General features: G+C 42.0%; 2 protein-coding genes across 2 annotated transcripts in view; both read left to right on the top strand.

Moving 5' to 3' along the window:
* Positions 1 to 3,990: 3,990 nt before the first annotated feature.
* Positions 3,991 to 8,567, top strand: LOC118411008. The gene is made up of 4 exons (XM_035813004.1): positions 3,991 to 4,028; positions 4,735 to 4,877; positions 5,625 to 5,787; positions 6,143 to 8,567. The coding sequence occupies exons 1-4, from the start codon at positions 3,991 to 3,993 to the stop codon at positions 8,565 to 8,567; spliced, it is 2,769 nt and encodes a 922-aa protein (XP_035668897.1).
* A 3,814-nt stretch (positions 8,568 to 12,381) lies between these two features.
* The window catches only part of LOC118411007 (deoxyhypusine synthase-like), an 8,799-nt gene continuing 4,912 nt past the window's right edge, over positions 12,382 to 16,268 (top strand). The window contains exons 1-6 of the mRNA XM_035813003.1: positions 12,382 to 12,472; positions 14,329 to 14,412; positions 14,863 to 14,979; positions 15,283 to 15,444; positions 15,720 to 15,831; positions 15,870 to 15,874. Coding sequence (XP_035668896.1) covers positions 14,338 to 14,412; positions 14,863 to 14,979; positions 15,283 to 15,444; positions 15,720 to 15,831; positions 15,870 to 15,874 — 471 coding nt within the window. The 5' untranslated portion in view covers positions 12,382 to 12,472; positions 14,329 to 14,337. The remainder of the gene's footprint in view (positions 12,473 to 14,328; positions 14,413 to 14,862; positions 14,980 to 15,282; positions 15,445 to 15,719; positions 15,832 to 15,869; positions 15,875 to 16,268) is intronic.

The following is a 16,268-nucleotide window of genomic DNA, read 5'->3' as shown; positions in this document are numbered from 1 at the left end:
CATGGGTGACACCGGACGAATGGCTGGACGACGACGGCGTCCGACGGGTCTCCGGCTACGTCCTGGATAACAACTTCAAGACGACTTGGAGACGCGGAGATGATGAGGCCACCTGGCAGCTGACGTTTGATCTGCAGGAGTCCATGAAACTATCCAGGGTCCGTATTTGGTTTGAGAGGGAAGTCGATTCTGAGACGGGAATCAAAGATGACAAACGTCCAGGTGTCACAGTCTTGTGTCTGATTGGACGCCGTTGGACCGTTGTGCCATACATTCGAGGTGAACTTAAAGATCAGGACCAGGGAGAATTTGACCTAACTGGACTCCTCACCACCGGGCAGTCGTGGCGTCTTCAGTTTCCTCGTGAAAATAGACGTGAAATTATCGAGATCAAGCTTTTTCAAGGCAAGTGCTCAGTACTACCTATTCAGCAATAGAAGGAAACAAAAAGATCCGACCTTACACATTTGATTTCACTATCTTTTTATACATTTTCCCATGATAACATTTTGTTTACTGGTGTTTTACCGATTCCTAAGAAAGAAAGAAAGTTTAACACAATATTTCATCAACTAACAACAAAGGTCGTTTGGGTACCTACTGGCTGCACATACTGCCGATATTATATAATTATAGCTTCTTTAATAAGTAGAAATCATAAGCAGAAAACAATGCAAGTAAGCCAATAATAATGGAATAAATTCAAGAATGGATCAACTAAAATCAAGGTTTTAACATTTCAGATTAGCCACAGTTCTGAAAGTTTTTTTTTTTCAAAAGTGGCTGCGATTTGACAACACTTCGTGTCTGCAACAACAATGGTGCTTTCGAATTATATCAGGCCCTGTTTCTTACATGTTCTTACAGCTTGCTCCGAAGTTGAGAAGACGGTCTGCACAGACGGCGACTGTGACGTGCATGAGGTGATTTGTGACGGGATAGTGGACTGTGACGACGGGAGCGATGAAAATGATTGTGGTAAGGCAAGGGGATGGGTTGGTTTGAAGAAGACAGCAAATCTTCAATCATGAGTCAATAAAAGCTTAATGACAGAGATGATCAAAATCATCTTTATTGCGTCTTGGACATACAAATACAAGATGAAAGACAGATAAAAAAATACCCAGATCAACCCTTTTCTGGATTTACTGTATCGTGACAGTTGCTGCTAACTCTTTCCCATTAAGAACATGGGTAGAGGAAAGTTATCAAGTCTCCAAGACTTAAGGATCTTGAATAGGATCTTGAACTCAGTTATATAAATAGCACTAGTGCACTCTGTTACAAGTTGACTATGTACTATAAATGTTGTAGAATAGCTTCAGCATATGTGTACCAGCTGTATTCAACTAACATTGGTCTGTGTATAGCAAAACTGTGAAATGATTTCAAGTGCTGAATAGTCGTCAGAACTAGGCCTCCAGTGGTATTAAAGGCGTTCTCACCACTGGAAAAGGCGGCGTCAACTTTGGTAACCGAGAAGCTGAGATGAGTTCAGCACTGGTAAACCAGTGCTTAGAGGGGTTAAGGCCTGAAAAACGAGAGCTGAGTGATGGGTTTTTAGTACTGAATAACGAGAGCTTGGTGAGAGGGGTTCAGCACTGAAAATCGAGAGCTGAGAGAGGTTCAGCACTGAAAAACGATTGCTGAGTGTGAGGGTTCAGCACTGTAAAACGGGAAACTGAGAGGGGTTCAGCACTGCAAAACTGGAGCTGAGAGGGGTTCAGTACTGAAAAACGAGAGCTGAGTGAGAGGGGTTCAGCACTGGAAAACGAGAGCTGAGAGGGGTTCAGCACTGGAAAACGACAGCTGAGTTAGAAGGGTTCAGCACTGAAAAACGAGGGCTGGGACAAGGTTCAGCACTAAAATACAATTTCCGAGGGAGCCTCGGCACTGGAACAGAATCATTTAGCGCTTAGTATTGCTGAACTTTTTTACCACTGGGCATCCAATGCAGAAGCCGCTTTGACCATTGAATCATGTTAGATAAGGTTTTCGTAGACTTGCCTGTGTACACATATGTTGATACTCTTCCGATTTTCTTACGCTGTTTTTCATCCAGATGGAAAGACCTGTCCAAACGGAGCCACCGTCAACGAAACACAAGTGTGTGATGGGATAGATGACTGCGGAGATGGTACAGACGAACGGAACTGCTGTAAGTATGGGCACAGATGACAAATACATATTCATTTGTATATTAGTATATGTTTTTGTCAATTCCTCTTTTATCTTTTCATTTCTTTATATTTTAAGACTATTCCGACTCTTGTCACAGCAATTTCACCCAACCCCATCTCACCATTACTTCACCGAGAATTCTTCTTGAAATCCTCACTTTAGTGGAGCTTAAAAAAGGAATTTTGCGTACGAAAGGTACTCACTTGCCTTTTATCATGATTGTCGCTCCAATATGTAGCTAAAATCTTGACTTGAAATAAACTTTCTGCAACCTATGATCCACTGCTCACTGAATCACGTGTTCTATGTGCAAAACCTGACGTCACGACAGCAGTGGAAAGTTCATTCTTTGACAAAGACTGGTGCTGTTCAGTCGAAAATTTGGGTGAGTCCAATTTTTGTGTTGGATATTACAGTTAAACTAGTTCAATAATGTAGCTAAGATGTTTCCATTGGTAATTGCAGGTGAGTGGGGAGGGGAGATGTCCTGTAGCGATGGAAAATGTGTGGATCTGAAAAAGGACTGTATTGTCGGCCACATTGTATGTGATAAAGATGACGCCGACTGGACATCTGTATGTGATGCTATAAAAGATTGTAGCGATGGGAGTGACGAGTCCTGTGGTGAGTAAACTGCATTGTTTACTGCAAGTACGAGTATAGTCAGTTCTGCAACTACGAGTTCTACAACTACGAGTATAGTCATGGCTACCTCCCTAGTGTCACTCCGACCGACCAGAGGAAAATATCTTTTTTTTTAATTCTGAAATCAGGCGAAAATTAATGAGTGCGAAAATTTACTTGCTGTGGCCTTATGTACAAGCTGCCCCGTTGGAATGTAGGCTTTTCTGTTTGGCCTTACGATTCCCCTTCTATTCCCCAGCCGCTTCTGCCTGTGACAACGGAGCCCTGTTCCACCCGGCCGCCCGATGTGACGGTAGAGACGACTGTGGGGACAACAGTGATGAGCAGAACTGTGGTGAGTTCTCCACACACGGAAATCATCTCTCACAACCCATTTAAAGTGTACATAGCACTAAATCATTCATAAGGCACTATGGAAGGGTACATTAATTGGTTGCATTACGATGTCATGCGACACCAAGGAGACCCAGCATAGTATCCATTTTATTCTAGATCCATTTTTCTTTGATTATTATCTCTTTCCTGCAGATTTTATTCTGCACGAAATGGATAGTTGACAACATTTACGATGTACATACATTGCAACGTTGTATGTTCGCAGTCTGTTACTATCTACGCGACAAAGGGACAAGCTACAGGGGCCGTGCAAACCGGGACAACTCCTGTCAGTTCTGGACATCTCAGTACCCCCACACCCATAACCACACTCCCCAGGCCTACCCATCGGCAGGGCTGGAGCGGAACTACTGCCGGAACCCGGACGGGAAGGACAGGCCGTGGTGCTACACAGACAACCCGCTCATCAGGTGGATGTACTGCGATGATGTGTTCGCCTGCGACGGTAACTTCAACTTTAGTTTTTTTTCTACTCAACGACGTTGATGAATAAAAGCTAGGAACATCAACAGACAAAACTCGAGTTTAACGTTTCCGATGCTGCCAAGTATACATCATATCTTCTTTCAATGATATTGCAAAATACATTATGATAATGTGATTTTCACCTTTTGAAGCTATTCTGCTATACTTCTCTTTACTAATTTGTTTGTGGGTTTGATATAAGGATACCACGTTTAAGATTTGTTCAAAGTCTAAGTTTTATTTTACCCCCGTCACACCCCTGTTTTCAAATTTTCAGCCCCACCGACGCGTTGCTTCTACACAATGGATAGAGGAAGGAGCTACGCAGGACGGGTTAACAGGTACGATTTCCTGGACGGTTTAGGGGTTACAGAGCATCAACACCGGAGCATCTATATATCACAAGTGCACGTGGTAGTGCATGGGCTACAACAAAAAGTTACCAAGCGTAAGAAGCAACCACTGAAACGGAGAATATAAGTACTGGCCTGCATGGACTACTGACTAGTACTGTTTTAGTTGGCCACAGCAAGATAGAACCTCAGTTGTGACTTCACATTTGTGTTACTCTGCGCTCCACTCTAAAGTGCAGGGGACCAGGTGTGTCAGAGACGGGACTCCCAGTTCCCCCACAGCCATCATCACACACCACAGGCTCTTTACACGTTTATATACCGTATATCTGTACAGGGCAGGAGACCGGGTGTGTCAGAGATGGGATTCCCAGTTCCCCCACAGCCATCATCACACACAGCAGGCTCTTTACACGTTTATATACCGTATATCTGTACAGGGCAGGAGACTGGGTGTGTCAGAGATGGGACTCTCAGTCCCCCCACAGCCATCCCCACACACCACAGGCTCTTTACACGTTTATATATCTTATGTCTGTACAGGGCAAACGACCGGGTGTGTCAGAAATGGGACTCCCAGTTCCCCCACAGCCATTCCCACACACCACAGGCTCTTTACACGTTAATATACCGTATGTCTGTACAGGGCAGGAGACCGGGTGTGTCAGAGATGGAACTCCCAGTCCCCCCACAGCCATCCCCACACACCACAGGCTCATCCTGATGCAGGCCTGGAGGAGAACTTCTGCCGTAACCCTGACAACAAGGAGCGGCCCTGGTGCTACACCACGGACCCGACATGGAGGTGGGACTACTGCAACGTGATGGAATGTGCTGGTAAGAGGCATTGAACAAGCCTATAGCATCAACAAAGCTCATTACTTGATACTCAAGGCCACACAAACTTTAATTTTATGCGCGAGGAAAAAAAAAACAAAAATGCTGCTAAATCACAGGACTAAACATCCAGTCAATTCTTTCCCAGGCTTGGTTTGTCTTATGTTCATCTCTGGTAAGACTGTAAGAGACTTAATTTTGTTATTGACATTCTGGTTTAAAGAGGAGAACCGGTGCGCTGTGGCCCTATGCCCTGACTATGTGTCCCATACACTAGAGGGTAGATTCTATGGCAATTATAAAGTTCTGATTGAACAGCGATCGGTATTATTGGCCACAGTTTTTTTTGTGAACAGAATGAATGAATGGACTTTATTGCTTAACAATCGGACAGAGAACAATGCACCACAACCAGTAGCAACTAAGAGCCATATAGAACATACTTAGTAGTACAACGAGGCTACATACCGAACAACAAAATATCATTGATAACAGAACAGTCATGTATGAGTTTTTCTGGTCTCGCATTTGGAATATAGTATAAAGACGAAATGAAATTTAATGCACGCGAGGATGTTATCCATAAAATCAAGTCGGTATGGCCTAACGATGAGTAGAAATACATCGTGATCGCAGAAACTTCACGATGCTAAAGATAATGTTTGGTGGAAAAGAAATACGATTTCTTTGGACGAATCTGCTGCAACGGCAACATTTTCATTTGCTCGTCTCAATTATCTCTTTTAGATCCTTTCTTACTGGACTGCAATGTAGACACGTCGGCAACGTTCATCTCAGGTCAGGCCTCGGGCAACAGCGACTATTCCTGTATCAACCAAGAACAGGAAAGAAAATTCTGCTATTGTGACAACGACTGCACCTTTTTCGGCGACTGCTGCGAGGACTTCGAGTAAGTAGATCTCTTTTAGCCTGACTAAATCGTGCAGGAAGTCTATGGCACCCGCCGTCTCTGATAAGAGAAGTTTGTAAAGATTTAATGTAGATGGAGATGGCTTAAACGTCCACGGACTTCTGCAACTAATGATCCACTACTCACTGATCAAGTGTGTGATCTACGTAGAAATGACGTTACAGAAGTAGATAGTCCATTACTTGACAGAGTTGCACAGTCAAAAATTGAGTAAGTCCTTTTTTTGTGTTTGGAATTTAATTCTATCTTTATCCAGAATGAATTCTACCAACACAGATGAACTTTCAAGTTAGAATAATTGTGATTCATTGTACCTTTTTAACATGCACCACAGTAGAAGCAGCTCCACACAAACACCTCCCGACCATCATCATCTAAAATGGAAGTGCGTGTCTGGCTTTTCGAAGGGGGGTGAAAATGACCCCTTAGGGAAAGAGTCCTATTGGATGGTTGCTGACTGCCCTGACGAATGGAATAATGACGTCACAAGGGATCAGTGTTTAAAACAAGTGAATCCCTTCAACCCGAGTGACCTGGTCTACCGAACGCCGGTGGAAGATGCCTCAGTTCAAACTGGATCAAATGCAGTCCCCTATAGAAACATATTCTGTGCAATTTGTAACAATGTCTCTCTGACACATGTGTCTGTTTGGGAGTCCCAAGTTGAGTGTTCCGGACTACTGAACTTGTCTTCACACATTCCCTCCGGTTCACAAGAGTACAACAACATTATTGGTAGCGAATATTGCTTTGGAAAGAACACGCTAGCGTTTACCCCATCAGACACTTCGTATGTGAGGCGATGTCTCTGGACTGATGTTTCCAATGAGAATTGTGACTTAGCTGCCTGTAGATCCTATAGTTATCCAATGGGCCGTGGGCATAAGATTTACAAAAATGTACACTGTGCTCTTTGTGAAGGACTCTCTCTTACGGCAACCACAAATCTATTGTGTGCTTCGTTTTTGGATTTCGATGGACGGAATGTGCTCTGTGGGTTTGATACACCCTGTCCATCAAGATTCTCCTTGACTAATTTGTTCAACTTTAATGCCTATGGGGGTGATGAAAACAGTCCCAATCAGTGTCCCTCTGGCACTTTATACGACCCGTTTGCAGACACATGTCGGATCTCTTCGTCCGCCCACAGAAGCGGTGGCTCAGCAAACATGACTAGCCCCTTACAAAACTGTAGCGAACCCGCTTTGACGTTCACGGCTGAAGAGTTCCGTGTCCTTCCCAATGGTAGTGTCCACTTGTTGAGTTCTAACGTGTCCTGCCCAGCAGAGCAGGTGGCCATACTGAACGCAACAGCATTGATCTGTGGGGAGTGTATACTGCAGTACTTCAAAAACTACACGAAAGTAGCCGACAGTTGGGGAGCTGACCAGGGCTGGTTAACCCTGGGTCTCGTGATAGCGTCTGCCGTAGCCGTGTTTGCCTTCGTGGTCCACACTGTCAGGTCTGGCCAGTGGGAAAAACTCCCGGAAAAGCTGAAGGTTCAGATGGCGATAAGCATGGTGGTGGCCGAATCTCTGTTTGTGACACGCGTGTGGATCCCTGTCGGATCGGGCTGTGCAGCGTTTGCGGTCATTCTGCACTACTTCCTGCTGACGGCCTTCACATCCACGAACGCACTGGCGATAGATCTCTTCCTTACGTTTGGTGATACTTTAGAAAGAGCCGAACTGCACCAGTACCTGTTGTATACCTGGTTGATGCCGGTACCTTTCGTCCTTGTCACAGTGATTGTGGAGTTCGGCAGTTCTGTCAGGGTGGGTTACGGAGAGGACTGTTGGATCGGCAATCCCACAGCCAATCTGCTGGCTTTTGGAGTTCCTGTCCTCTGTGCCCTTGTGGCAAATGCGGTCTTGATTACTTTTGCCTTGTTGGCCATACGGAAGTCATTTGCGATAGCCAACGCTGCAAAGTCACGCTCAAATAGTACCAAGGCTTGGGTGTACTTGCGTATCTGCTTTCTGATGGGCTTCACTTGGTTTCTTGGCTTCATCTACCCTTTTGTGAACAGCAGGGTTGTCGAGTACGTTTTTGTTGTGCTGAATGCTTCCCAAGGCCTGCTGCTGACACTGATAATGACAGCAACGGGGAAGGTGGTGGAGAAAGGAATGTCTGCCATCAGGGCTTGCTTTGGTTGCGCCGAACCTGAGCAGAACAATGGAGCAACCGCAACTACCAGGAACCGTCATACCGTCGGAGGGAAAACTGAGGTAACATCGGCTACAGACATACCCATGACAACTTTCGCTGATGTCGAGAACATAGCACGTCCTCAAATCAATGCAGTACATCAGGGCGGCGGGCAGACCGCAACTTCCAGCCACCTGCCGGCCGCCGCAGGGAAGACAGAGGGGACGGTAGGAGGAGACGGCTCTGCTGAAGAAATACCCATGACAACATTTGCCGTTGTGCACGCGGAGGAGACCAGGGCAAATCTTCGTCGAGAAGAGCCTCCTCAGAACAGTGGACGAACCAGAGATGCCAGCAGTCAGCAAGGAACAGCAGGTAAAATGGATAGAAGCGAATCTGCTGTAGAAATACCGGAGGCACATTTCGTCGATGAAGAGGAGAACATGGCATGTCTTGGTCTGACTAATGGTCAAGAGGAAAGCGAGCTTACCGCATCTGACAACGATCAGCAGACCATCGCAGGTGATACGGGGGGAGTGGCAGCTGAACCTGGCTCTGTCGCGACAACTTTCCCTGATGAGGAGCAGTCGTTCGGCGAGCGCCCCAATTGAAGATGCAAAGGTACCCGGTTTTTAGTTTCAATCCTCGGAGACGACAGGGACAACAGCATGCAACAGCTTACAGGACTAGTACGCGTCCCTACAGCAAAACAAGTAGTCCATGATTTAGTCACGACGATGAATCATGGCGTCACTTACAAAAACTAAACATCGCAATCAGAACAACAAGACTGCACATATAGACACAGATGATGTCACTAATTGTAAGGATGTACAGTAACACTGTATAATGATAATAACTGAACCACAAAGTTGATAGTCAAATGCACACAAACTCATATAATCACACACACAGTCACACACACACACACACACACGACCCCCCCCCCCCCCCCAACACACACAAACAAACATGTCATTGACCAAGTTTGTTTGTAGCTTGTCGGAAAGAGCAAGGAGAACTTACCACACCCTTGGACACGTCTGTCTTTTCTGTCATGACCAGTTGGATAATATCTTTTCTGTGAGTGCAACTGGTTCGATTTCACTTTCACTTTCTCTCGTCTCTTGTATGATTCCATTGTGGAGGGCGACATGGAAAAGTGTGGTTTTATGTGTTCTTGTCTATTTTTTTTTCCTTCTTCCATTTCGTGGCATCTAGCTCGTAGTTGTCGTTCTTCTGATAGTCGTAAATATGAGATGTCTTCTGACACTTGCTTTCTTCTCTTCGTAGTTATATGTTATTCAGCGGTCATGATTTGGAAATGTTGTAGATCCTTTTGCCTACAATAAGTATACGAGAACCCTTGAATGATACATAGCAGTTAAGTAGGAACCGCTTGATGACTCGCTGTGAAATAGACCACTATTCATTAGCAGAAATGAAATAAGAAACTGTAACGGATCAATGCATTGATGATGCTGTACCTTATTACATTTAGAAGTATTAATTTATTGATTTTGCGAGAACCCATAAAGAAGATTATATATCTGGATACAAAATATTTGATAGATATCATATACCATTATAGATCTAAATGGGGAGTTGTGGACGAATCAAACATTCTAATTAATTACTTCAAGAATGGCCAAAAGTCGAAGAAACCGTAGATTATTTTCTATGTAAATAGATGGCCATTACGATTGTACGGCACGTAACAATAGGTGACAAAAACAATAAATAAAAGTATTGAACTAGAAAGGCCGACATTTGCTTGAGAGCAAATACAGCATATTTCAGCCATCTCCCTCATGCAACAATAGGCCTTGAGGTCGTTGACCCCTTAGGCCATTGGAAAATGACCCAAAAATTTCCCAAATATATCATTTTAAATTGTTCCATGCCAAAAATTATAAATGGGTCATTTGAATAAATATCTAGAGCACCCCTTTACCAAATTTCGGGTCATTTGGTTGTAAAACGAGGGAACAGGAGCCAAAAATGTCCAATTTTTGTCAAAAAATGGCCATAAAATCGCAATATTGAGCATTATGTTGTACTGTATGGAAAAACTGTTATTGATTTCATGTGCACATAATTGAAGGGCACTTTTATACCAAATTTCAGGTCATTCGGTTGTAAAACGAGGGTACAGGAGGCAAAAATGTGCTTTTTTTGTCAAAAAATGGCCAAAAATTGCAAAATTAAGCATTTTGTTGTACCATATGCCAAAAGTGTTATTAAATCTGGGTGTGCATATGATCAGGGCACCTTTGTACCAAATTTCATGTCATTCGGCTGTAATACCAGGGTACAGGAGCCCAAAATATACATAAAAATTGACAAAAACCTCAATAAAATCATTTTAAAGGCAGATATGTAAAAAATGAAAAAAACGCCCGAGGGTATTGGCCCACTCTACCCTTGTGCCAAATTTCAAGTCAATCGGTTCAGGAACAACGGAGATACCGTGTTCCGAAGATTTGACAGGAGAAAGAAACATTACGAATACAATATATTTCACCATACCTATGGTATGGCTGAAATATAACTATGCATTATCCAATGCCCCACAATGTACATTCAAGGTCTGTTTCTGATTCGGTACCGATTCATTGAAATTAATTTGTAGATCGTGGCTCGTGTTTAAAAAATCGCCGTTATTGTAGACTGTTGAAAAGAAGTGCAGCATCTATATAATATAATAACTGTATATGCAAACTAAATGATGTGACAGACATATTAGAAGGTGTACCTTTATGTCACGTGGGGTATACAGGGAAGTCACTATTACGCCTGTTATACGGAGTGTGAAAACCGCAACTTAACATTTGAAATCCATATATGGAAGCTTTTAATAATCATTAAGGGTATCAATTGAATGCTCTGGATAGCTGAATCTGTTTGAAAAACTCAAAATAATATGGAAGATGTACATGTATTCGTATCAATTATCTACTCGGGATGCGTAATAAAGAAAAAAAAATTAAGATAACCAAGAATGATTTTGCAAGGTTTAACAGTTTGTGATTAAACACATTTCTCAGCTATTTGTAAGGTAAACTATGCAATAATGAAATATGACCCCGCAAAATAGTTTTAAAGATATATAACTGAGCTCCACTTTGCTAGTGCTAATACATAATGTAGGTACGAACCACAATTTAATTGTGAACAAAAAATTTCAGCTGGAATAATAAATTGGTGTTGCATGATCAAGCCATGTTTATTTTACGTCCTTTCCTTAACCCTTGTCCTGCTGAGAGCCTATTTTTGCCAATTTAACCTCCCTAAGATGGTTAATAAATCAGAACAATAAAAACTTGACCTTTTCTGTGCATTAACACGCATGCACTTTACCGAATCTAAGTCTTGTAGATGTCCTCTTTATTGTAAATACATATCATTAACTGATACGTTAGAGTTAGTTTATGATAATCTTGCTATAATTCTTAACTCAAATTGCAATTTTTCTTCCTAGATTGCTTACCGTGAGCTCAAGAAAAATGTCTATAATTTGATACGGGTGGTTATGGACAAAAAACATGCCGCCAAGTTTTCACCTAGAGGTACATGTCTCTCGGATAGGACGTTAAAATGAAGTCCCGTGTTTAAGAAGAGCAACACCTTGAGTATATTAAAGAGCCCACAGCACGTATCGGAAAGAGGGGGGTCCTTTCCGGTGTGAGTGGTTCAAAATCTACAGTCCTTTAGTCGCACATGGGGCAATAGATGTCGTATTGAGGTCACCTGAGTTAGCACCGAATGCCGGAATGGCAACCGCTCCAGACCCTTGCGATTTAGCCGCGCCTATTGTAAGCTCCTCACAATTCAGCCCCTGTATGGCTGTGAAGGGAGAGTAGTCGGCCCACTCAATAACAATGACAAGGTACCCTTGTGGTATCCGGCAGTCCACCGGGACAATTTCGTGGCTTGGGGGCCCGCGCCGGCGCAGTTGAGGCCGAAGCATTATAAGGCGATTCCAGTTTGTAAGTAGGTTAATATGTTATGTTAATTTGGAGGTCACATTTTCAAATTGGGGCATGACCGGGCAGTTTTTTTTACCTAGTGTATGATATAAAAGGAAACGATACAAACAGAACGTATCCAAATAGTCATGAGTATAATCTATGATTGTGTTTATTTCTCGATTTTTTTTCTTTACCATAAACATCCCGACTAGGCCCTGGTTCGGAAATGTGATCGTTGTACAACCGTGGTACTAGTAGTGTATAAAAGGTCCTAATACATGTCTCTTACAATTGTAAATATATAATGTTAAGTATGGACTATAAAGATTTGTTGTTATGTCTAAACTTCCATTCTCAAACTTGAAAATCGACAAGTTCTATTAAAGACAAATCCGGACTGCACTACAACACAGTAACGCCCAACCACCCCTATTGTCACAATGGGCCAGTCCTGCGAGGTGTCCACCGACACACACCTAGATGCACACATCAAACGATTTCTTTTGATTTCTGCGTTTAGAAGAAGAAGACAACTAAACTCCCAGGTAAGAACTTTTAAAACATCGCGTCGTCCACCTTTCCATTGTTGCCAGGATTTCTACTGAAGTTTTAAAACTGAAGGTTTTAAAATTCTTTGTAAAGTTGTTGGTGTGTTGCCATTTGGTCTACATCTATACCTATGTTTGATCATTTTGACATACTTGAAAGTACTAAGGGCTTACAGTTACGAGTGCTATTTTAAGTGCAGGATTGACTGCATACAAAATCTCAAAATATATCTAATGTGTTGCTTGCGCTATGGCAATTTTGGGATGGAAGGAATCGGTCGCTTATCCTATTATTACATGCTCTATATCAACATTGTTTTTAGATCGTTGAAGGCAAGAGAAACGTTTAGTATAACCCACAGAGCTAGCCCACATTTAACTTCTGTGGACGATGGATACATTTGTTTTCTTTAAAAGCATGGGTAAACAGTTTTTTTTTATTTCATAACTAACACCTTTAAATTTCATCAAACCACCTATTTTTCATCATAACAAATCGACATTGTTAAAGATAAAGAAAACTTTTTGTGTTGCACTGAAGGGTTTATCAAATAACAATGAAATATTTGTCTATTACATTTAATTAATTGTCTGCAAGAAATCTCAACCTGCAAGACGAGCCGATTACTTATGCAAAGCATCCACGGTAACTTGTCTACACCAGTAGACTTGTCTATTGAAAAACAAAGTAACTAAATTGTCTAATTAACTATACTAGTAGGGTAAGCTAAAATTGCCAAACCAGTTACAATGGGACAATGTTGTCATGCCTGCAATTATGGACTCTGAGGTGCGGTAATGTCTCACAATGTATTTTCATACATTTCGTACATTGTTAAAGATTTGAAAATGGCCCTCCCTCAAGCTGCAAAATTGTCCTTGGCCCTCCGTGGCTCACAGCGGACGCCAGTTTCACGGCGTGAAACTCATGGGCTTTAACCAGTATAGTGCAGACTCTGGAAGAACGACTTACCATCCGCAAGGTTCCTTGTCACTCAAAGACAATGTGAGCATTTTTCTAGAATCCCAGCCTCACTATTCATACAATTCTGTGCACCATCTAAACCATTCAGGGTATCCGCCAGTGATTCAATATACAGCCTCTTAACAATGGGTTCCTATGACAAAAAGAGGAGAAAGCAACTGTTAATAACTCAACTTTTTGACGTTACTGGCACACAAGCCAGTTTAAAAATCCAGTAAGGTCCGAAATCAATATTAGATAACTTCCTGGATCGACTATGACATAGTTATCATTTTATACGCTTGTGGTTTATAGAACTAAGTTTGATAGAAGCACAAAACGAAAATGATCAGGTTTTGACCTACATTAGATAGGGCACAATAACTTGTATGACCAGCTAGACATGTACAATATAAATTTAGTACGAAAACCAAAACGCTTTTCAGGTTACAAATGACGCTTACTGTCTTTTTATGTTGAGACGTAAAGTTGACTATTCTACTTTAGTAGCAAATCCTATATGTGTAAAGGAATAGCAGGTATGTTACATGTATTTCTGTCTCGAGACGATCACCAGATGTGGGTGTGTCGTGGGAATATTCAAATTAGATACGTACTATATTATCAGTAGTACATTGTATATTGTCACGAAAACTTATTTTCTTCAAAGAGACGTTAACATTGACGATATATTGTTTGCTACACCAAAGATAACACTTACTGGTTACTCGGCAAGGGTGCTACAAACGAACAGAACAGCCCGCTTTTGACTTTGACAGTGCAGGTGTGATCAACTGTCACTGATCTAACCAGCTTTGTTTTATACATAATTTTAGTTCATATCTTTTTATTGACATTGTTTTTCCTTCTTGTTTGGCAAATTATTAAGTGTTCCAAGATGGCGGACGCAGCGACTAAAGCCGAGCAGCACGTGTGGGTGAAGAGCATGGACATGCCTGATGACGCCATCAAGGTGAGTTTAGTTAGCATTAACCCCATGTACCCTTTAATCATTTAACCCCATTGTAATAGTTGCTAGGTGATTCTTGGAACGTTCCATTTATTTTGACATGGGGGGAGCGTATTTTTCCATCGTCTAACACTACGTGCCGAACTTGAACGTTGCTGAGATATCTTCAACCATTCCGATATCTGGAAAAAATAACTCTTCTAAGTATTGACTTATAAAGAAAAGAAGTGAAAAGAAATAAACGTTAAAAGTCATTACAAGGAGCACTGACATTGTGTCTGCCATGTTGATGATGACAGAAAAAACTTCCTAAAAATGACTCCAGTAGAATAGATCAATCGGCGCGTTCAAAACTTTGGCAGACTTACATCCGCAATGAACGACTTTTGGTAACTGTTGAATTCAACCCATTATTGAATAAGTGTCTGTCCTTATTCGTTTTCTACGATTCAGATCAAAGGATTTGACTTCAACAAAGGCGTTAAACTTGACGAAGTGGTCAAGCATTTCTTGACCACAGGGTTTCAAGCCAGCAACTTTGGAATGGCCATTGAGCAGATCAACAAGATGGTGAGTTGAATCATTAAAACCAATATCTAATTATTTATTACAGGTCTGTTATTAATAGCGAAATCTGTATTTATAGGATTCTATGGGCGCAACCATTTTGTGAGTGGTGTATGATGGGAAATAGTGACATCAGTTTTACAGGTTTGCTATTTGAAATGAAAATGGCTACTTTTTTGGTCGAAAAGCTATTTACCAGGCTATCATTGACTAAACTAAAATTTAGATCTGATAGCAAGAAATGGTCTACCATTTCACATACTTATTTTGGATGGTATTTAAGGACTGTTGTTACCATGGTTACAGAGGGAGCACAGGTCCAAGCCCGTCAACCTCAGCCCGGAGGAAGAGAAGCTGGACCCCATCTACCGGCCCCGGTCAGACTGCACCATCTTCCTGGGCTACACCTCCAACATGGTGTCATCTGGCATCCGTGAGACCATCAGGTTCTTGGCTCAGCATAGGATGGTGAGGACGTCTAAACGTTTTTAGACCTGTTAAGACCTCTAGTTTCAAATGGTCAGTCCCTAGCTTGATGTAAACTTACCACCATTTTGAAAATTCGGCTCATGTCGTACTGTTATGCCGTATAGAAACTGCTTAAATTGTACTTTTTGGACACATGTCATATTCGGAATGAATGATGTAACAGTTATGTCCCTGGTTTTTCTAAGATAAGAATATGACACCCTGTCTACGTACTTGTGTATAAACGTCTTCAAATAAACGTCCTTCTGTTTCAGATTGACTGCATCGTGACGACAGCAGGTGGGATTGAGGAAGACTTCATCAAGTGTTTCGCACCGACGTATCTGGGAGACTTCTCCTTGAAGGGAAAGGACCTCCGGCCAAAAGGTATGTACAAAACTATTGAAATACACATTCAATTGTAGTATGTGTATGGTGGGTCTGTAACATAAGATCCAGCTGTGCGTCTTACTACTTTTCACTTGTAGAGTAGAGTCTATTAGATACATTGGCATGCTACAAAATTGCACAGACTAGCAAAATATGTTGAATGAATGAATGAATGAATGAATGAATGAATGAATGAGGACCTTTATTGTACATTTTTGCCCAACCAAGCTAAGTACAGGTCACAACAAGTGAAAACATATGTACATATAAATGTATCACAAATCTAGTCTAACATAGAAGTTCGGCTTCTTCTCGCTTCTTGGTAATCGTGAAAATGTAGGACTGTATGGGTTTAGCTATTGTCGGTTTGTTAAAACGCACGAGGAATATAATCTTGTCAGTGCTATTCATGTGTCTAAAGTGAGGATGATAAT

Source organism: Branchiostoma floridae, chromosome 3 (genome assembly GCF_000003815.2).
Source record: "Branchiostoma floridae strain S238N-H82 chromosome 3, Bfl_VNyyK, whole genome shotgun sequence".
Taxonomy (NCBI): domain Eukaryota; kingdom Metazoa; phylum Chordata; class Leptocardii; order Amphioxiformes; family Branchiostomatidae; genus Branchiostoma; species Branchiostoma floridae.
Note: the sequence above shows the minus strand (reverse complement) of the source record. Positions and strands in the feature narration are given on the sequence as shown.

What these genes read in the sequence shown, in the direction of transcription:
- LOC118411008 (XM_035813004.1), top strand. Translation starts at nt 3,991, where the DNA reads ATGGATAGAGGAAGGAGCTACGCAGGACGGGTTAACAG. An exon ending in CAACGTGATGGAATGTGCTG is followed by an intron (nt 4,878 to 5,624) that starts GTAAGAGGCATT and finishes TATCTCTTTTAG; the next exon opens with ATCCTTTCTTACTGGACTGC. An exon ending in GACTGCTGCGAGGACTTCGA is followed by an intron (nt 5,788 to 6,142) that starts GTAAGTAGATCT and finishes CATGCACCACAG; the next exon opens with TAGAAGCAGCTCCACACAAA.